The 21,731-nt window shown below is 40.3% G+C and overlaps 1 protein-coding gene across 2 annotated transcripts in view; it reads left to right on the forward strand.

The window, feature by feature from the left end:
* Positions 1-21,731, forward strand: part of VWF (von Willebrand factor) — a 148,000-nt gene that overhangs the window by 21,421 nt on the left and 104,848 nt on the right. For both annotated transcript variants that reach the window (XM_048046749.2, XM_013195995.3), the window contains exons 7-14: positions 2,270-2,486; positions 4,678-4,800; positions 8,129-8,240; positions 10,530-10,576; positions 15,118-15,254; positions 16,636-16,774; positions 17,408-17,508; positions 20,933-21,128. In XM_048046749.2, coding sequence (XP_047902706.1) covers positions 2,270-2,486; positions 4,678-4,800; positions 8,129-8,240; positions 10,530-10,576; positions 15,118-15,254; positions 16,636-16,774; positions 17,408-17,508; positions 20,933-21,128 — 1,072 coding nt within the window. The remainder of the gene's footprint in view (positions 1-2,269; positions 2,487-4,677; positions 4,801-8,128; positions 8,241-10,529; positions 10,577-15,117; positions 15,255-16,635; positions 16,775-17,407; positions 17,509-20,932; positions 21,129-21,731) is intronic.

Here is a 21,731-nt window from a genome sequence, read left to right on the forward strand (position 1 = left end):
AATTTCTTGTATAAAGTCGGTTGAAAATTTGAAGCAATTTGAATGGCAAGAAAGCCTTTAAACAGAGAAAATGAACTGTATGGTGATTTCTGGCATATGACTTGTTTTCTTGACAAGCAGTTAAAGGTCAGTCATTAGGTATGTTGTTATTGAACAATACTAAAGAACACCATGGGGAAAAATGGTTTTAAAAGTTTTTGTTGTTGTTTTTAGTCTCATTTATTGATATGTAGTGAACATGATCCAAAAAGGTTGTTTTGACTAGCTTTGTTGTCACCATGTGTTTTGCAGACTATACAGTCTGAGTTCTGCTGCAGCATAACAGTTGAAGTGTATTACCTTTTTAACAAGGCTATTACCTTATTAACACAGCCTGTGAGTGGGCTTATTGCATAAGTCATTTTTCTATTGCATTTGATAGTATCTGGATCAGGGCTTTGGTCCGGGATCTGCTGCACTGCTCATCCTCTGAGCAACTCTCAGCTCACTTCTGATTACATCAGTTTCATCTTGAAACTCTGCTTTAATAGCTCTTTTCGCTGTTTGTATTTTTATTACTTCCAGGCCTGTGGCACTTTGTCAGTTTTCTCATACTTCGTGTAGTCTAAGAGTAGTACCAACACTATTTATGCACTTCCTGTTCCCCCCTTTCTAGTCGTCGTTCCATCTCTCTCAGCATGGTGTCTTCTGTTTGGGCATCAGAAATATTTCAGGCTGGATCTATTTTTCTGGAAGACAATCATGCTCAGTTAGCATTGCTTTTACATTCCCAGAGACCTTTCTCAGAAGGCTCAAGACCTCCTTATATATGCAATTATTCACAGAGCTCTTTGCTAAACTCTGAATATATTTTCAATTTTCAATAGATCAGACATTTCTGTTTGGTTTTTTTTCATAAGTCAGAAGTTCTGCCTCAGTTCAGGCATGTACTAAGTTGATCATCCGGACAAAACACCCTCCAGCAAGTAAAGTCTTTCCTACTCAGCAGTAGAAACCTTAGTACCTCTACTATGCAGGTATACCACCTGCCATTTAGAGAAGGCATCTAGACATCTGCAAAAGACTGTGGGTGTTTTTGCTCCCCATTTTTCACCTTCCACCTCACCTCACCCAAAATTGGAAACAAGACAACCAAACTTTTTTTTTTTTTTTTTTTAGCACAGCTATGAATCTATAACTTCTGTGTGCTGTCATCTCAGGTACTTGTCCTTATTTTGAAGGAACCAGCTTAAGAACCTGTCCTGTCATGCCTCCGTGTAATGATAGGCCTGAAATATACAGCATGGTTACAAATGCTTATATAAAACATTGATGAATAAGTAGAATAAAGTTCCACTTCAACTGTTTATGTTAGGGTTGTATCAGACATTGTTTTCCCACTTATCTAAGCACATTGTCATCCTTTCAGAAAGTTGCATTGAGGACCTCAGACTTATTGAACAGTGACATAATGTAAACATAAGAGAAAATCTACTTGGGAATCTCCTTCACAAAATAAAGTGAACTCTCATTAGGTTGTGTTCCATTTACAGTTAATTCATACATAGCTTGTTGCCATCTGAAAAGGTAAGTTTTGGTACCTTCCTCCCCATCTCACTGTGCAGTCCCGTCCTTGCACTAGCTGTCACCATGATGGTTTAACTTACTAGAAAAGTGAAAATTTTGCTTTTTTTCCCTGGGTTATTTTTCTGCCATTTATCTGAGTTAAATTGACCTATCATGCATTGGACAAGCCAGCAGGAGTGACAGGAATATGAAGTCAGAAGTAGAAAACAAATTTGATTCCTTGGATCCCAGTCAGATTTGGTCTTTCAGCATGAAACTTGCTCTGTTCCCTCATTATCTGAAAGATGGTCTGTCTGGTCATTTTTCTTCTGAAGTACCTTAATTGTAAGTTCCTCTCTCTTGATGTGCATGTGTTTCTGGTCCTCCAGACACCACCTGGTTCTTCACTGGACAGCAAGCAGTTCTTTGCTTTCCTGCATTTGATAACTGATTGACCGACATGTTTCTGTGTGAAGCCTCTCTTATATGACACTGTTTTATGTTAATCAGCATATTAATGTACCTTTGTTTATGTATGTATTATGGATGTAGTGAATAAATGGATGTAGCCCACTTGTAGCTATTGACTGCAATGTTTATGTGTGACTAATAACCATGATGTTATTTAACAATGGTGACAGTGTGTTTGGAAAAGCTTCTTCTTCCTAAGTTTATAGTAACTAAAATATTTTGTCCCCTATTCCTCCTTGCACTGGTCATGCAGGGTGTCATGGAAATCTGCCAGCTGCTAAGAACATCTCTGACCTTTTCCCGGTGCCACCATCTAGTGGATCCAGAGCCATACATCCATCTCTGTGAAGAAGACATCTGTGCCTGTACCCATAGCACAAACTGTCACTGCTCAGTGTTCCTTGATTATGCAAGAAACTGTGCTCATGAAGGAGTGATTTTGGATGGGTGGCCTGAAGAGAGCTTGTGCAGTAAGTTGATAGAATTATTCCTGAGCTACTTACCCCAAATGAGATCATGCCTGTCCTGCAGATTTATGTGCTGCAGGTAAGAGCAACTGTTGATTTTTTAGGATGTTGTTTCAGGTTGATTCGAGCAGGCAAGTTAAATTTTAATGTTCCCATCACTACCATTTATCTGAAGTGCCTTTCCTCATTCCCACTTTCAGCTCCCTGTCATTTACCTCTTTGCTAGAAGTTGTTGTCTGTAAGTGAGGATTGTTTGAACCACATATGAATCATAGAATCATAGAATCGTTAAGGTAGGAAAAGACCTCCAAGATCATTTGGCTCAACCATCCCCCCTACCACCAATATTACCCACTAAACCATGTCCCTAAGTAAGACAATCCCCATGAAGAAGATTCTGAGCTGCTACACATTTATGTGATCACACAAAGCTACCAACTATGACGTTCAGGAATTATTTCACACTTGGTTCAGATGTGTGATTTTATCCAGCCTATACTTGTAAGACAGCATCTTCATGAAAGGCTCTCCTTAATGCTCCTGGGTAAAGAGAATTATTTAATCTTTTATTTGCTTGAAACAATTACATTGGAATTGGGACGTTTCCTAGTTTAGCCATTTTTTTTTTCTAAGTCAGAGATCCTGATTGCATCTTGAAATGTTGTCTTTATTAACCTAATTTTGCCGAGGTCAGAGGTCTTGATTGCATCTCCGCAAAGATTTTGCAAACAGAGAAGGATGTAGATTGTCTGGGATGCCTCTGTAGAGTAAAGGTCACATTTGCACCCAATGTGCAGGAGTTCGTATACCTGCATGCCTCCACTGGAGAACCCCAGTTAAATACATAAATACACAAATGAATATTAATAAAAATCCTTTAATATCATGTTCTCAATGATTTTTCTCATGCTTTCTTTATTACACAGGAAGGACAGTTCTCTCAGAATGTTTATAAATTGATTTCCTGGGCTAACATGACATATTTGTACTGACAGCACTTACAAGCCAACTTTCTTCTCTGGTAAAGTTACTCTGTTAATAGCCACCACTGAAGAAAACACTATCTTCAGATTACAGTTAGCATAGCAAGATATTGCCAACCACTTATTCAAGGGATTATACACCAAAGAAGACTCTTTCTTGAAGTAATTTGTTACCTTTATGTTGGGATATAAAAGGATCTAACTTGTTTCTTTGCTCAAGGTGCAAACCAGAGGACCCATTTTAGCCAGGACTTCCTGTAAGTCTGGCTAAATCCATGAGAGAATGCATCTCTATTCCCAGAACTCATTTTTAACCCTCGACTTCACAAACCATGCTTTTTCCAAGCCAGGAAAGAGAGGTACTACCCATGTATGCTACCACAACAGGATCTTAATTATCTATCATCCTTCATCTGCACATCACCCTTCACTATCATGCTGTCTCAGTAAATGATGACAGTAATTGTATTGGAGGCATGAGATGTTGCTGTATTACAAGGACTGTAGTTCTGGGCAGTAGTGAGCCACAAAGGGCAAAACTACTCCTTTGTTACCCTCCAGCGTCCTTCATTAGAGGATTTGCTGAGAAAGGGCAGGCTCTAATCTTTTCTGCCCACTGCATGCCCATGCAGTCTTGTGGGATGTGCCTATGCATCAAAATGAAGGAATGGCTATAGTTTGTGCTTGCATAACAGCCTCTCCTAGATAATGACAGCAGTAAAGATACTGCAGCATGGGTGTTAGCCTGTGCTAGCAGTTCTCTGGAAGAAGGGTGTGATTTCAGAGTCTTAACTGTCTCCCTGTTCTCTCTGGGAACATGAAACATCAGTGTAGTTTCCCAAATGAATGTAGTAACTGTGTAACTTAAAAGTACAGAACATGCTTGTTTATCCAAACTACCCAGATATTATTGCAAAATTTTTCACCATGTTTGACTGTTCTTAACGCACTTGGTTCTAGTTATTTAGACTCAATTTGTTAGATAATAAATTGGCTGTAACCCCTAAGTATTTACTAGGCAACCCAACTGAAAAATCAAGCTGAAAATCTAACGTTCCTTAAATGTTTTTGCTTCTGAAAAAGAAATCATTGATTAGAGGGGATATGACCTTTTTGGTGTCTCTGTGACCCAGCCTGTGATAATTAAGGGAATTTATTTATTTAAGAGTTATTGAGGAATTTGCATTTCTAATTTCTTGTAATTGTTTCAGGGCCAAGATGTCCAGTTGGCATGGAGTATAAGGAATGTGTATCTCCTTGTGCCAAAACCTGCCAGAGCCTGAATATCAATGAAGTGTGTCACGGACAATGTGTTGATGGCTGCAGCTGCCCTGGTAATTTATTTACAGAGCTGTTTACAGAGAAACATTTGGCAGTGGTGTTACCTATTTTATAAGAAGAAGGAAAGCAGTGTCTTCTCTTAATTTTTCCCAAAATCAGAAACACTCCTCTTTTCTGGGACCATGCCCTAGAATAAACCGTTTTCTATACTGCCTGTATGCTCACTCTATGAAAAGGCCACTTTTTAGAGCCAACTAAAAAGTAAATGTTTCTGTGAACATCAGCACCATCTAGTATTCTAGGATTGCCTTTCTTTCTTGCTGAGGGACTACCTACCACTGACATGTCTAGATTCCTTCTCAACTGCTTTTGGCTAGAAGCTGTCTTCCTCTAGAAGCTAGAGGAAGAAAGAATAGAGAATATACTGAAGGCATTTCTTATAGAAAAACAAAACATGCAGAACTTGTGCTATATTTCCAAAGATCTTCAGGATTTTAGATGAATGATTTTGCTTGTTATGGAATCCTTTCAGAGGATCCTGATCAGAGGAGATCTGATTGGCTTAAAGGTAGCAGCCCAACAAAAACTTTTTTTTTTTTTTTTCATGGTCTTCCTCCTCTGCTTATTGTACTTAACATGACTGCAGGAGGAGTGTTTGATTTCTGTCTGCAAAGATCCCTATGCTCCCTTTTCTAGCTTTTATTATTATTTTGAATAGGAATTTACATTTCACACTTCAAATCTGGACTTTATGTGAATGTACAGAGGTATTTACTGTCCCTCTGCACTGAGACACTAAATGTAACTGAGGTTTACTGAGCATGTAGTCTGATTTCCAAAACAAGGCAGTGATGATGATATAAACCTTGTTTTAGGAGTCATTAATGCATTCTAAAACATTTCCAGTCATTCAAAGCTTGGCAGTTGCCCATTTAGCTGCTGGTCTCTTGTGCATTGGAAGTTTAAAGCTGTCATTCCATGGAAGAACTTGAGTATGTGTATGGGGAAGCTGGCAGGTGATAGAATTAGGCACAGGAGCTTATTTTGTTGTGTAGCAAGTAGCTATTAGATTTGTACAGTCCTGGGGCTGTTGGGAAAAGCTGAAGGTGTTGAATCCACCAGCTGCATAAGGTCCCTGGCTATTCTTTCTTTGGTCTCTGCTCTGGTCAGTTCAGCACAGGAAAGGTGTAAAGGGACAGAAACGGAGAGGCACAGAGACAGGAGCTCAACAGAATAGGTATTACATGAGGAACCTGTAGATGACTAGAAGAAACTGAATGATAAGAAATAAGAATCAGCAGTTCAATATTTTTACTGTTATTTGGTGCACAGTCTAGAAGAAAGAAATTTTGTTTGAGTTTAATAGAAAGTGAGGAGGATCTCATAGATGAATAGAGAAAATTGGGATTTAGGATGATTATTATACCTTCTCTTAGCTTCTTTCCAGTTCTCCAAGAGTACAAATGATCTGTTCAATGTATGTGTCTTTTTCACTTTATTTTATTCTTCCTTAAATGCAGCACACAATTATTTTAATAGCAGTAAATAGAATTACTATTGCCAGGAAAAAACACGAACAGTCTGTTTTCTTTTGCTCTCTGGAGAGCCTTAAATGCTCAGATCTTGTTTAAGTATCTCTCAATGGAAGGATTTTCTCTACAGTAAATATCCTTCCAGGCAACGCTATAGCAAGAATGGGAGAAAAGGGACTTACCTGTGTGTCACTGTCAGTAGTGAATGCTGCTGCTAGGGAAAAGGGCCAGAATCTCTACAGGTGTTTGGAAGGATTCCCTCAAAGAGAAGGTGCTGTGGTTTAACCCGGCTGGCAGCTAAACACCACACAGCCGTTCGCTCACCCTCCCCCCTCCCTCTCTGGGATGCGGGAGAGAAACGGGAAAGTGAAGCCTGTGAGCTGAGATAAAGACAGTTTATTAAGACAGGAATATAATAATAACAATAATAATAATAGTGATAATGACAATAGTATTAATAATAATAATGTGTAAGAAACAAGTGATGCACAATGCAATTGCTCACCACCCGCTGACCGATGCCCAGCCTATCCCCAAGCAGCCGGCGCCCCACCCCGGACAGCCACCCCTATATATTGTTTAGCATGACGTCAGATGGTATGGAATACCCCTTTGGCCAGTTTGGGTCAGCTGTCCTGGGTCTGTCCCCTCCCAGCTCCTGCTGCACCCCCAGCCTGCTCGCTGGCAGGACAGAGCGAGAAGCTGAAAAGTCCTTGGCCTGGTGTAAGCACTGCTCTGCAACAATTAAAACATCAGCATGTTATCAGCGCTCTTCTCATCCTAATCCAAAACATAGCACCCTACCAGCTACTATGAGGAAAATTAACTCTGTCCTAACTGGAACCAGGACAGAAGGAAAAGGAGTTTTTAGCAGTCAAAATGTTTTGTTATAGCAGCTCTTTTTTGAACAGAGGAATATCAACTACCTATCAACATGTGGATCTGAGAGAAAGAAACAAGAAACTTGTCCTTTCTTCTACTGCTAGCATATGATGCAATCTCAGACAAGTCTTTATAACTGATATGTGCCTCCAATTATCTTTGTAAGATAGACTATATATAGAATAGGTAATTATAGTTGTGTGATATGGAAACCTCAGAAACTGGATCCAAGTTAGGAAATTAGCCTTCTCACTTTGCTTCTGCAGAAGTTGAAACGAGAAACCAGATCTCCACATCATAATGCTGCTTTCTCTCTGACCCTGATTTGTGGCACACTGCTTTCCCAGTATTCGCTGTCCAAGACAGCTGAAAGCGCACTGCCTGCATAGGTTTCTTCTATTTCTTAGTCCCTGTCTGCTGGATTCTTGTTCAACTTTGCTCCTTCATTCCCTACTTTGTTTTTCTCCTCTTTTGTCCTCATATAACAAATGCAAAACCTGTCTGGGCACTCTTTACTTCAGTCAGTTCTTGTTAGCTCTAGGGTTTATGCTTTGCACTATTTCTAAGTACATACAGTGCATGTATTTTTTGCACAGGTTTCTAGATTAGCTCAGATCAAGCTTGATTATGCTCCCCAGATTTGACTCCTGTATGTTCCAATATACAGGAGTCCTATATATATATACTGACTCAGGGACTGCCTAAGCAAAGAGCTTCTCTGGGAGCACCAGAAATGTACCATTCAGCACATCTGAAGGAGAGGCAGCACTGGAAGAAAAGTAGACACCAGCCCCCATGAGGCTTTTTGGCAAGCCACATTCTTTGCAATTGCTCTCTGTGCAACTATGGATAATAATGCATATGAGGTCTTGCCAAAGTATATGAAGAACCAGAAAATCTAATCACATTTATGTTTCTGTCTGTGTGTGTCGTATGTGCATGTGCTGTTGTCACCTGATCTATCCAGAGGGAAAGCTCCTTGATGGTGAACATTGCATTGAAAGCTCTGACTGCTCCTGCATCCACTCTGGAAGACATTATCCTCCTGGGTTCACCATCTCCCGGGATTGCAACTCATGGTAAATTCAGCGTTGCTTTGGCATGGTTGCTGTTGCTCTAGGGTACTGCACAAATTTTTGGTGACTGTTTTAGATGATCTATCTAGATATCTCTCTCTGTCTCTTCTTAAAAATACTTATTTTCATTGGCAAAGGACCTGGTCTCTTATTGGAAACACCGTCCCCTTCCAAGAAGTGAGCTGTTCACAAATACAAAATCAGCTTTGCTTTTAAAGGGTTATTTGGCTTGATAGAACAATGTGAGGGTCATACTCCTTCAAACAGTAGAGAACTACCTGTTTCCTGTGGATAAGACAGACTGGCAGGTTCCCATGTCTGGTTGGTGTCAGCAGTGGTGTCTTTGTTTCGACTTCCTACATGTATTTGACCTCTAAACACGGTTTCTTTCCAAGAAGAGTTAGCTCAGGCACGTCCTTGAAACTTCTCACAAAGCTAATGGATCTTCCCAGCTGCATGGTTCACAATTTTTCTTTCACTCACGAATACCATTCTGAAGGGGAAGGCTAGCTGCCTAAAGAAAGGAAGGGGAATGAGTAATGTATGCTTGATCTGGTATGTGTAAGTGTGAATATATTTGTGTAAGGAGTTCAGACAACACCGAGCACAGATGTTTCCAATTAGACCAAAAAAGAGGGACTAAGTTAGAGCCACCATATGCAGAAGAAAAATGGTGTATGTGTCATCACTATTAACCAGAAGTTTTTCATTACTGGCACCATGTATCACAGAATATGAACCATAATCATGACATTAGCATTTTGTCTTTTTTCTGGAACTGTTTGCAGCTTTGAGCTTGGCCACATTGTTCAACCATAGTGTTTTTGAGAGGTTAATGCTGACTGTATTGTTAGAAAATGTTTCCTGTTATTCAGATTTGATAATGCTGTGGAGAATTGTTTGGATTTGATGATCTTAGAGGTCTTTTCCAACCTAAATGATTCCATGATTCTATGAATGTTGTTCCATCAGCTCAGCATTCACCATCCTGAGTAAATTGACTCTCCACAAGAGGTTTTAAAGGGATGGAATAATTAAAGAAATAAAAAAAGTCTAGCATCTCTTGAAAAATTATTTCAGTTTGAGATTCTAGAATTGACCAGCTTGACATCACAGATCCAAGAACGACAGCAATCTCGATGACTATCAGTGCCTGTTACTGGTTACTGGTAGCACCTCTGGGGATGGCACTAAATCCACCACCCAAAGACATTAAACCAGAAAAAACTCTTTGCAGAGAAAGGGAAACTGAGCAAGAGGAACTTAAGTCAGCACTGTACAGTTACAATGATAAAGGTCTGCATGAGCAGAAGTCTAGCCAGCTGGCAAAGGACAGGGCTTATTGCCTTTTGGGTCAAACTGAAGAGGTCATGCCTGGAGTAGTGTGGCCAGTGCTGGTCAGTACTGGTATAATGTCCACTGCAAGAGGGAGGTTGATGAACTGGAGATAGTCTAGTGGAGGACTCTGGAAATGATTGGGGAGGAGAAGCATGAGGAGAAGCAAAGGGATCTAGATTTGTTTAAAGGCTAATGGTGGAAACTTTCACTACCTAAAGGGGGGTTGTAAAGAAGACAGGGACAAAATCTTCTCAGAGGCAAACAGCAAAGGAGCAAAAAGTGATGGACACGAGTTGAGACAACAGAAATTCCATTTAGACATTAGAAAAAAATATTCCCTTGAGATAGTGTAGCACTGAGACAGCTGCCCAGAAGAACCGTTCTGGATATTTCTAAAATCAAATGGGCAAGGTCCTGAGCAACCTCATTTACCTTTGAAGTTTCCTTCCTTGAGCTGGGGGTTGTAGGTATTATTTCCACAGGTTAATTTTTTTTTCCCCTCTAAGATTCCATCATAGTAATAGACATATCTTGAGAATTGCATTTAAAACTCATTCCACATCAGTGGAATATAGTTGTAAAGTATTAAATGTTTTGGGGAAAAAACAAGTTCTTTAATTTTGCAACCGTTCCAGCTCATATTGTCATCAGTTGCTGTCAAATAATGGTAGAATAGATCAGGAGGATAGATATATTAAGAAACAAGATTATGGCAGATTGAAAGGATGCTGGGGGCTGGTCTAATTTCCCTAAAACAGGGACATTAATATATGTATTAATATAAAATATAAATATAAAATATAATATATAAATAAATATAAAATATAATATGAATATAAATATATATATAGGGATATAATATTTCAATTATTTGGGAAAAGCTTGCAACAGAAGATATGAATTGCACTATATGAACATGCATATTCTTGCATAACTTAAAATTATGTTTCCTAGCATTTGTCGACGTGGCATCTGGATCTGCAGCAATGGGGAATGCCCAGGTATGTTGGTCCCACTGTTTTTAGGTTTTGACAAGTGAGTAAATATTGTCTACATCCCTCCCATTTACACCCAATATGCATTTTTTTTTCCACACAAACAGTGAATTTGTCTTTATTCTTACCTGCATACTCCAGTGCAAGCCAGGTGGTATTGTATTTCAGAAGTTCTCCATGTGAGACAAAACAGATGTTGTACTGCATGTTTAGCAATTAAAATTCCTGTTTGATGACAAAACTGGTTCCTCTTTTGATTACTTTACCAAAATATAAGGGTCTGTATGATCAGAGGAACAGATTTCAGGTAGAGGAACACTGTTGGGCTGCTTTGTGCAGGTACTATTCCCTAGCCAACTGTCTAAACCAGAATGTTTTTACTGATGTTATAACTTGAAGTATTGGGAGTAGATTGGGTAACTCCTGATACCCCTTGGATTTGGGCCCCAAAGGTCATCCTACAGGTGAAGGATCTCTAGCCTCTAGGAGAAGGTGGCTGCCGTTCCTTCCACAGGTGGTGGCAGACAGGAGGGGCAGCTCTGCAGATATTCTTGCTCCCAAAGTTCTTGTTCACCACCTCCCAAACTCACCAGTACATGTGGCTACTGTCTCAGCTTTTGCCTACATGGTCAATGTGACTTTTTGTGCTGTGCATTGTCCAGCAAAGTGTCTCCTTCCTTGTTTCCTCCTGGCAGGTCTGTGTCCAGTCCTCTGACTCAGTTCCTGTACTATGTTCAGCTTCAGAAAGGCCTGCTTGACCTGAAACAACATCTGTCTCTGCTTGTGTTGTGTGTTGGAGTCTGCAGGGAGAGAGCACAGATCATTATCTTGTTCTTCCTCATTGCTTTTGTGACCTGAGAGGTGAAGGACTGAGAAGGAGACCAGGGTTGGAAAAAGGAGAGCAGATAGGCTATGTATTTAATTCATTAACTATTTATTTTGACATGCAACTGTGCAATCCACACAAATTAGGAGAATTAGAAATCTTTATCAAAGTCTGTCTTTCTATTAGCAGTAAGCTTGCCTGACCCTTTCATGCAGCATTTTCTCCTGCTTTGGACTAAAAGAGCACTTGCCCCAAAGTGTCATCAGAAAAAAAAGAAAAAGAAAAGAAAAAGAAAAAGAGAAAGAGAAAGAGAAAGAGAAAGAGAAAGAGAAAGAGAAAGAGAAAGAGAAAGAAAAAGAAAAAGAAAAAGAAAAAGAAAAAGAAAAAGAAAAAGAAAAAGAAAAAGAAAAAGAAAAAGAAAAAGAAAAAGAAAAAGAAAAAGAAAAAGAAAAAGAAAAAGAAAAAGAAAAGAGAAAAAAATAAAAAAGTGAAAGAGTGGGTACGCAAATATTCAAAATAGAAATGACATTTTTACTGTGCTATGCCAAGCAGGACTGTGAGAAAACCTGTGCTTGAGGTTCTCAGTAGAGATCTCTCCAGGTACAGGGAGTCTCAGTACAACACAAAATCAAGGACACAGATCCAGGTGATTTATGTCTTCTAGATAATGGGCAGTAACATGTTTACAAATGAGGAATAGGTCTTTTTGAACTTAGCTTTTGAACTAGAATATAGATTTTAATCTCCTTGCTTTCTGGACTACTATGAATAATATGTGGGCCAAATTTTTATTCTTAACCCCAGCCATTTTTTCTCCATAGATTATAGAGATGAAGGTAAGCCTGAAATTGAGGCCTGCGATCAGGTATCAATATACAGCTTTGTGCAAAGGGAAATATAGTATCGCTACCTTTTTCCGAGTTGGGAAGCTCTGCAGAATCATTTGTCAAAAGCAAAACTAACTTATTTTTGTGCCTTCAGCCAACATATCCAAATCATTTTTCAGCTAGGTTTGTATACAACCCAGAAGGTCCCAGAAGTACAGTTGTTGTACAGGTACCCACTGACATCTACAAACTCTTCTATGGCTGGGCAGCAAAACTTCCTGAAGTAGCAGTCTTCGATAGCAACATTAGCCCTATCCTGTTCTGTCTAAATTTGAAGCAATATTACAGCGTATTTTTATTATTGAGTATTTTTGTAACAACTATTTCTGATATCACGTCTTTCTGAAATCACCACAGATAGTTCATACATTTAGACTCCCAAAAACTCAAGGCAATTTCATTCTTTTTTACTAACAGTTGTCAGGAAAGGGCTCCTGTATATTGTATGAATGAATTGCCTAGCTGTAAATTAGGTGATAGAGCTGGGTACCCACCTGGAGGCGGTGTTTCAGAAGTTGGTGTCATCCAACTAGCAATAGCAGGATAGCACTAGCAAGAAGCTCTCAAGCTGATATCTTAATTAAATTAATTATGAGGGCTGTGGGTTTCAGGAAATCTCATGGGTTGCATTAAAACAAATAGAATAGATGGAGGGACCCATAAGAAGGGACTTTGCCTCAGGAAAGAAATCTCAGTTCCAGGAGCAATGCCAAAGGGCTGGGACTTGTCTCAGGGAGCAGGCTATAGCTCTTCAGGCTGCAAACCTGTTTTTTTGGTTCTTGGTTGCAGAGAACACCCTGAAAATCAACCTGCACATAATGTGGTGCATTATCCCTTGTTTTCTTTAGATCTGTTCTCCATATCTAGTAGCTAATTGACTGTGTACTTGATTAGAGTAACACTTGTTTTACCTTTGTCTAAGCTTATTCTAACAGAAAGAGTGATTTTTAAATTTATTTTTATTTTTGTATTTACCAAGCTACCCTCCAAACAGATGGGGGATGACAAATATTCATTGAGTACTAGATTTTTCTTAGGGTGAATCAGAGCAGTGCAACGTTGGGGCTCCTCAGGATCTGTGAGGTTGTTCTTTAACAGAGGCTGGATTAAGGCAGTTATTGTTGAATAATATGGTGAAGAGGGAAATTTCCTTTTGGCACTCATTAGACAAAACTTCCATGGGACTCAAAGGCAGTGGAGAGAAAGTCATGGGGTTAACCTGCCAAACTGTAACATTAAACTTTCTCCATCCTTTGTCAGTACTGTCAATGCAGGCCCAGCACCTGAACTTTGTTCTAGGCAAGGAGGTTCTTCCCACCTTGTTTGCAGTAGGAACATCTCTATGTGTAAAGCTCATATGAAAGACTTTGTTTGCAGGTTCTTTGAAGTTGTAACCTTCCTAATGTATTTGCAGAGGCTGTAGCATAGCAGGGGTCTACATCCCAGCTGTGTGTCCTGAATACTGCAATCCTGAAAATGGAAAGCCACAACTTACAAAAATGTTAAGATGTTGAAATGTTTCAATAGTTTCTTTTTGTAGAAGAAGTGTGGGCAAGACAGACTTTTGTATTATTCTGTGAGGACTTTAGATTTAGCTATTGTAACTATAGATTTATTTTTAGCTTTATTTATTTTACTTTATTTAGTTAGTTAATTAAGATAATGGTTGAGAATAATGATCTGCATAAATTCTGCCCGTGGAAGAACTCCATCTGTGGTTGTCTTCCAGCTCTTCATTCTGATAAAGTATTTTTACTTTAAAGTTAGAAGAAGTTACTGGTATTCAAGTCAGCCCAACAAAGGAATCAACACTTATTTTGGGGCTGTGTTAAAGGAGGCCATTGTGAAGGAAGCTTTCAGACACTGTTGCCTTTATAAAACCGTACTGTAATGCTATAAAAGCACAAGCAGACTGACAAAGACATGGCTGTCAGTCTGCCAGGACACAACTGTGTAACACATACTGAAAATGAGGTACCTCTGCAGAAGAAGAGCAGGGCAGCAGTGAGAGTCCAAAAAGTATTGCTGCAAATTCTGATCTTTAACTCTGTAAAAACTCCTGCATTCTGCAATCATGTCTGTGGGTGCAGATGTGTGACTCTGGGCTAAGTAAAAGTGGTTTTCAAGTGTACTAAGCCAAGATGTTGCAAGTCCTTGCATAGGCGTAAAGGGGCTCTGTGGCCCAGAGCACAACGCTGTCAGTGCTGCTGGGGAATCCTGAGTACCCTTCTCAGCTCTGCCACAAATGGGCTGTAGCAATCTTGGAAATTAGCACTTCCACCCTCTGTGCCTCAGCTTCCTCATTTTATAAAGCAGGAAACTTGGTTGCTACATAAAAGGGAGTAGGGAATGCTGTTTAAAATTGGCTAGTGCCATCAGCATCCATCAGCATCCATTTACTTAACTTAAACTAGTGTGATTTGTGTATCAGCCAGCTGGAATAAACCTTGAGAAGCTGTGCTGATTTCTCAGGGCCACACAGGTATATACCACAGAAGAATCAAATTCACTTCAGTGCAGGGAACTAAGGCCTTCTCTGATGTCCTCATAAGCTTCTTTTTGAAGCATTGGATAGGCTTTTCTGTGGACATGAATTTCAGTTCTTGAGTGTGATTTATACCATGTTTCCCAGCTTTTGTTGGCGCCGTTGTTGCTATTGGTAATGACTTACAGGAATAAACAGTGAGATAAGCATCTTGTCCATGCTCTCTGGCCTGCAGGGCACATGGTCTCTGTGCAGCCACCCAGCTGCTGTTCCCCTTCCATGGCATGGTGGGGCAGGATTTTGCTCACAGCTCACACCGGGGTGATTAACTGCTTTACGTGTTTTCCAGGGGAGTGCTCTGTCACCGGCCAATCCCATTTCAAAACCTTTGACAACAAGTATTTCACCTTCAGTGGGATTTGCCAGTACTTATTTGCCAAAGACTGTGTGGAAAATTCCTTTTCTGTTATCATCGAGACTGTCCAGGTAACAGCAGCTTTGGCTTGTGCCTGTGCATGCGCATGTTCTTGAGAAAGCGGGAAGGGCTGTGGGATTATGATATGAGTTGCAGATGCACAGGCAAACAGAAGTAATTTTCCTATAAAATAATTAGTTTAAATAACAGATGCAGTCTTTCTCCTTGGTTAATAAGCGCTTTGCTGCCATTCTCAGGAGCCTACCTGGAGATTCAAATTCATAATGTGATTTGGAGAATGAGCTTCTGCTGTCTCTCTGCCAGCTGAGCAAATGCACACAGGAGAGGGTGCACCCCTTACTAAGCTCTCTGAAGGCTAGTGGCTCACCAGTGCCTATGGAAAATGCATTTCCTCAGACACTGAGTGGGGTGCAGTGGCAGAGTAGCATCGTGGGTTACTTTTCATTTGGTTAAGCAGCTGGATCACTCCTATTGCTCACTGGTCTCTCAGCACCTCGTGGCTTTCTCCACTGCCTCCCCTGAAGAAAGCGAGAAAAGCAGCTCAATGGTCAGTGAATGGAGACAGGTTGGAAAGGGAGCCAGACCAAAATGGGGAGGGAAGGAGACACTGTAGGGGGTGTCACAGAGAGGTGAAGCTTGTCTTTAAGCTGATCGACCAGTTGTACGTGGGAAGAGGTGAACGAGCTTGGAGACTGGAAGGGTTCTGAATCAGGAACAGGGGTGGGACCAGAGGATCTGCAGGCAGGGAGAGGTGCGGCTGAGTCAGGAGATTTATAGGAGCGAGGGGAAGTATTGGTCTGCCTTGCAGGAGGAGAGGAAAGAGGCACAGGGCACAAGCAACAGAGGAGCTGCAGGCTTCAGAGGAATGGGGGTGTGACGGATATACACACCATCTACGTCTGTAGCCTACGTCAGAAAGCTCTGATAATGCAGCTCTGAGTCATCTGTGTTTGGAAACTTGCAAAATGTGTTTCCACTGAAACTGCTTTCGAAACCAGGGAGGAAAACTGGGGCCTTGTTCCTCATCTGCATAACCCACAACTGGTAAAATAAACACCCTATCAGTCCTGGGTAGTGTGAACTGCAGGGTTCTTTCCCAGGGTGATGGGCTCTGCGGTGGATTGCTTGCCCCTACGGCAGCCAGACCAGCGCAGGCTGCCCTAGCGTCCTGCTGACACTGCTGCAGTGTAGTTTCTGCAGACTGCTTTCCAGGCCAGGAGGTGCAGAAAGCTCCCTGGTGTGTGGTTAACAGCATAATGGAGGAAAGGCTGCCAGTCTGGTGTTTGTGGGCTTCAGAAGCTAGGTCTGTAAAACCATCGAGGCACTTAACACCTCCTGAATTAGATGTTGAAATGCCTTTTGTGGGCCTGGGGCTAAGTCATCAGTAAAGTAAAATATTGAGTTTCACAGCACATTTTCACTTCTCTGTAGTGTGCAGATGATCCTGATGCTGTATGCACTCGCTCAGCTTCTGTCCGAATCCAAGATATGGACAACAGCCTGATTAAAATGAAACATGGAGGAGGAATTTCACTGAATGGACAAGACATACAGATTCCTTTGCTACAAGGTGTGTTTGTGTGGGATAACTTTGGCCAGCCGCTGAAGGGGTCCCCTTTGTTAGTCTTTTCTGGAACATTTCAATCAAAATGTGCTTTCCATACCAAATTCTCACTTGCTGCCTCTGTATTTCCGTGTTCTAGAAGTTCTGTCATTTCTGTCATTCCAGCTTCTCCAGCTGACCCATTTTGGGTCAGCACTTCTAAAATCAGCAGAATTAAGTTGGTCTGGATTTGGGTGATGTTGAAAACTGCTATTGGTATATTTATTATTTTTTGTTATTTTTAATTATTACTTTTTTTTTAAAATATATATATATATACAGAAGTTTTAAATCCCACCAGTTATCTAGCAAAATGTCAAAATTAATACTTGATTTTTTTCAGAATGCACATTGTAGGGCTCCTGAGTACTGTAAAGCAGAGCCTATGGACAAGTTCACACAATTGTAATCTGCTGAGCAGGCACAAAGTTTGGGAAGCCTGAAGGGTGATAGTTTGTGCTCCTTGCTTTGGCAGACCTGTGTGTCCCTGTTGCCCTGCTTTGTGGCAGCTACCCTGTTGTCCTGTTCAGAGGGCCACAGCAGTCCCATAGAATGAAATGACGCATCTAGACTTGGCTGACACTTTGTGATTGCCTTAAGGTGCCCTTCGGATCCAGCACACGATGAGGACTTCGGTTCACCTTACCTATGGGGAAGATTTGCAGATTGACTGGGATGGCCATGGTGAACTCCTTGTGAAGGTATTCTTTCACTCTTTCTTTCTGTCTGCTTTATTTCTGTCTTTTCACCACCTCTTGTCCCACCCAAACATGTACAGGAATTTTCTTGTCTGAAGTGAGAAATTGTTTTCTATTGCATGTTAGAAATTCCATTCTCCTTTGCTACCCCCAGAGCAATATACATGTCCTTTTGTATTCCAGAAACAAACATTTTCATCCTACAGCGGCGTGGTAGCTTTTTTTTTTTTTTCCCTCATTTTTGTGCAATGATGGCCATTATTAACCATGAATAGTTTTATGTTTAGTTCAGCAGATATCCTCTAAACTGATTTTTTTTTTGTTTTCATTAGCTCTGACTGTCCTTTCTATAGCAATGGATTCATATGACTTAAAATAAGGGAAGAATGTGTCTCCAGGGACACAGTTATTTGTAATTTCCAGGAAAGATCAATTAACTAGTACAATATATGTTGCATGTTTCTTCTACTATGAGGAATGTTTAATGTCAGTCTTGATTAACAATTAGGATTTGCCTGTGCTGCAGACAGCAGTAGAATGCTCAAGCCAGTTTTAAAATAAATGAACTGTAAAGGAAGCAGTTTAGCTGCAGTAACAGAAAGTTTCATGCAACAACCTTTTATGTATATATATATATATATTTATATACAAATATATATATTTGTCTGTTGTAAGCTGCAGAATAAGTTGCAGTGCAGAAAATCCTGTGAGGGAGGGGAATAAGGGTGTTTACTGTGGAATATTCTCCTGATAGCTGATAAGCCAACACACACACCTGACCCTGATCCAATGGCTTCTGGAATCACTGGAATGCTTAAATTGTGGAACCCCATGCCAAGAGATACTGTAGTTCAAATAAAAGAGAACGAGGTCCCGGCTGAGTTATGCGGGAGGTCAGGTTACATAGCCACAGTGAGCTGCAGTGGTCTTTGCATCTGCCAAGAAGATAAAAAACAACTTAGACTAAGCCATCCATCACCCTCCTGCTTGTACAAGCAACTGTGTTTCTTTAGATTGGTAGGTCCTGGGGACTGCAAATGTTGTCTCTGAGGGCGTACTTGATCCTTCAGAAGTGTGAGTCCTCTTGTAGCATTGCTTCCTGGTGTAAAGACCTGCAGGCTACCGGCACTAAGCCAGCCAGGGCATGTTCCCGCGTGATGCAGGGCAGCTGCAGACCTGTATCCTCGTGCCGTTCTTGTGTGGACGAGTGCTTAACCATAAGCCCTATGTATCTGAGCCCGGCTTGTAAATGGGGCTCTGCAGCTGAACCCTGTGTGGGGCAGTTTTGCTCAATGAGGAGTTTAATGAAGAAAACTGTTTTTCCCAGAGATGATATTTTTACCGAACAATGAGGTTTGCCATTTCAGAACCATAGTATGGCTTTTACCTTCTCCTTGCCTGTCCTGAAATTTGTCTTAAATGTCATATCTGGCGCAAGCACAATGTTTGTCAAAGCTCATTCAGGAGTGTGCACAAGAGTTGAAAGGACAGCAGGGAAGAAAGATCAGGAATAAGTTTGGAAAGCAGATGTGTAGGTTTTATTGTTGTATTGATCTGGTCAGAGACCCATATAGCCTAGCAAATTCTTCCTTAGAGGTAAAACAAATCTTATTTTCTGCTCCAGATCCTTTTGCTTTGAAAGCAGCGGAAGTTTCTCCAACTGCCTGCATTTATTCTGTTCTTCTCTGAGTTCCCTCCCTTGTTACTGAACATCTTTTTAATTGCTTTTAGAGAGTTAATTTGTGCTGTATTTGTAGGCTGACTGTTGCCAAATGTTTCTGACAATTCACGGAAGTGATACAGTTCCATTACCTCGGCCAGTCTTCTGGCAAAAAAAAAAAAAAAAGAAAAAGAAAAAAAAAGAAAAAACAAACAAACAAAAAGCAAAAAAAAACCACCACCACCACCACCACCACCAAAACTGTTGTGTGTTCCTCAAGAAGCACCCCCCCCCATTTCTGTGACCACTTGATACTTGTGATTCAAGCTTTCATCTAAGTACCAGTGTTTTGAAAATTTGTCAGAATTTGGATTTATATGTAGCATTATGTGTCTACGGAGTACATGGAAATAGTACTGTCCTTGGCCATTGGAGCAATAAGGATAATATCTTCCAAGAATTCATGATTGTTCCTTTTGATGCTCTGTGTTTATTCTCTGACCTCTATGTTTGAAGGGAGGTTAGTATTAGGTTATATATTGGAGAATGTTTTAATTTTTATTTTTTAATCATACAGAACAAGAATTTTCTTCAAAAATGTTTTGTTCTAGCTTTTTTGGTTTCTGTTTCACTAGTTACTCTTGCCAGTGTGATTAAGAGCACTCTAGAAAATGCATGCAGAGAGCTACTGTAGCATTAAAGCACTGAGTTAGCTTCCAGGGAAAGTTGGCAATATTTGTGATGTATCAGATCTTTACCTCTACTATAAACTGACAATTCTTACTGAAATAAAAGATATTGACACCTTCCTATGAATAATAATGTTTGGAAGATTTTCTTCTGTGTATTTCTAAATTTAGGGTCCCATTTCAGATGTCTCTTGGTTTGCACTAAGAATAAGGCAGGGCAAAAAGTACGTTGCTCTGTGGGTTTCTTGCAATGTTTCTTTTAGTGTGTGATAAATTTCTCTAGGTGGGAGGAAGCTCTGATGTGAGGTAATGTCGCTTTGGGATAGTGCTCTCTTCCTTATTTTAATAACATTTCTTAACATTAAGGGAAACAACTCCAACATTGTTTCTGTTTTGTCACAAAACTGTTTAAATATTCTTCATCTTAAAATTTTCTTTTAAAACGTGAAATGGTTTCAGGTGCTGTATCTTTTCCCAAACTACTATTCCATTAGTAATATAATCAACTCATAGGGGAATGGTTTTAAAGTAAAAGAAGGAAGATTTAGATTAGAGATTAGGAGGAAATTCTTTACTCAGAGGGTGGTGAGGTACTGGAGCAGGTTGCCCAGAGAAGTTGTGGGTGCCCCAGTCGGGGGGTTGTAACTAGATGATCTTCAACATCCCTTCCAACCCAAGCCATTCTATGATTCAGTGATCTCACTATATTAAAAAATGCCACACATACTCCCCTGCCATCATCCTGTTCATTTATCCGAATGGAAAGAGAAAAAGAGGGAAAGATTACACTAGACTGCTGATTAAGGCACAAAAGCAAGCCGTTATTTCTCCTATTCACCCTCAGTTACCATCTGAAGTTATCACTGTAGCATGCAAAAATTTTCCTGCAGCTACTAATAATAGCATTTTTGTGAGTAGTTTAAAAATGTAATACAATGAAATTGTGTCTATAGTGCTTTAGAATATATTTTAGAAATTCTTTGATTGTTAAACTCTGTATGGTTCATTCTTTAGAAAATTTTGCTCTACAGTGGTGACCTATTCTGGAAGATGACCAGGCTAACATTGTGTTCCTTAGTTGTCTCCAGTGTATACTGAAAGAATGTGTGGGCTATGCGGAAACTACAATGGTAATCAGGGGGATGATTTTCTTACTCCTTCTGGCATGGTGGAAACTCTTCTGGAAGATTTTGGAAACTCCTGGAAGCTCAATGCAGACTGCCAAGACTTGTTAAAGCAAGACAATGACCCCTGCAATCTCAATCCTCATTTAGGTACTGAACTCCATCCAAAATTAACATGTCCTATTGTGCAACAACCTGTGATCTTCCATTGTATATAATAGAGGAAAAAAAAGGGGGGGGGGGGGTGGAGAACAAAACCAACACCAATTAATGCAGTCTTACTGTGGAAAATGTAATGTTTTGTGAAAATTTAAAACAGAAGTCAGTAATGTGAGATCATGCTACCATTCAGTTTGAATTACAGTTCCAGCTAGACCATTACAGGCACTACACAAATGTGTGCCACTGATAGCAATGCACTCTTTATCCTCTGGGTGGACAGAACACCCGTCCTTTTCACTCCTAAGGTGTCATTACACCTTAGACACTTTTCTTGATCCCTTCTTCCTGCTCTTACTGCATCCCAACAGTCAGCTTTCCTCTTCTCCTCTGTGCTGCTTGGCTGTCCTGCTGGGACACTGGGAGCAATTCTAAGAGCAATTTTCTTGTGCCAGGTGTTACAACAGGCTCCAATTTCTGGGAAGAGCAAGCACACAGCAAATTTTGTGGCCATAGACCAGATCAGGCACTGTTGATTCACGGGTGGAGTGCAGCCTAGAAGGTTTAATTTTACAAATATAAAAAGCAGCAGAA

This window comes from Anser cygnoides, chromosome 1 (genome assembly GCF_040182565.1).
Source record: "Anser cygnoides isolate HZ-2024a breed goose chromosome 1, Taihu_goose_T2T_genome, whole genome shotgun sequence".
In the NCBI taxonomy this organism is placed as follows: Eukaryota; Metazoa; Chordata; class Aves; order Anseriformes; family Anatidae; genus Anser; species Anser cygnoides.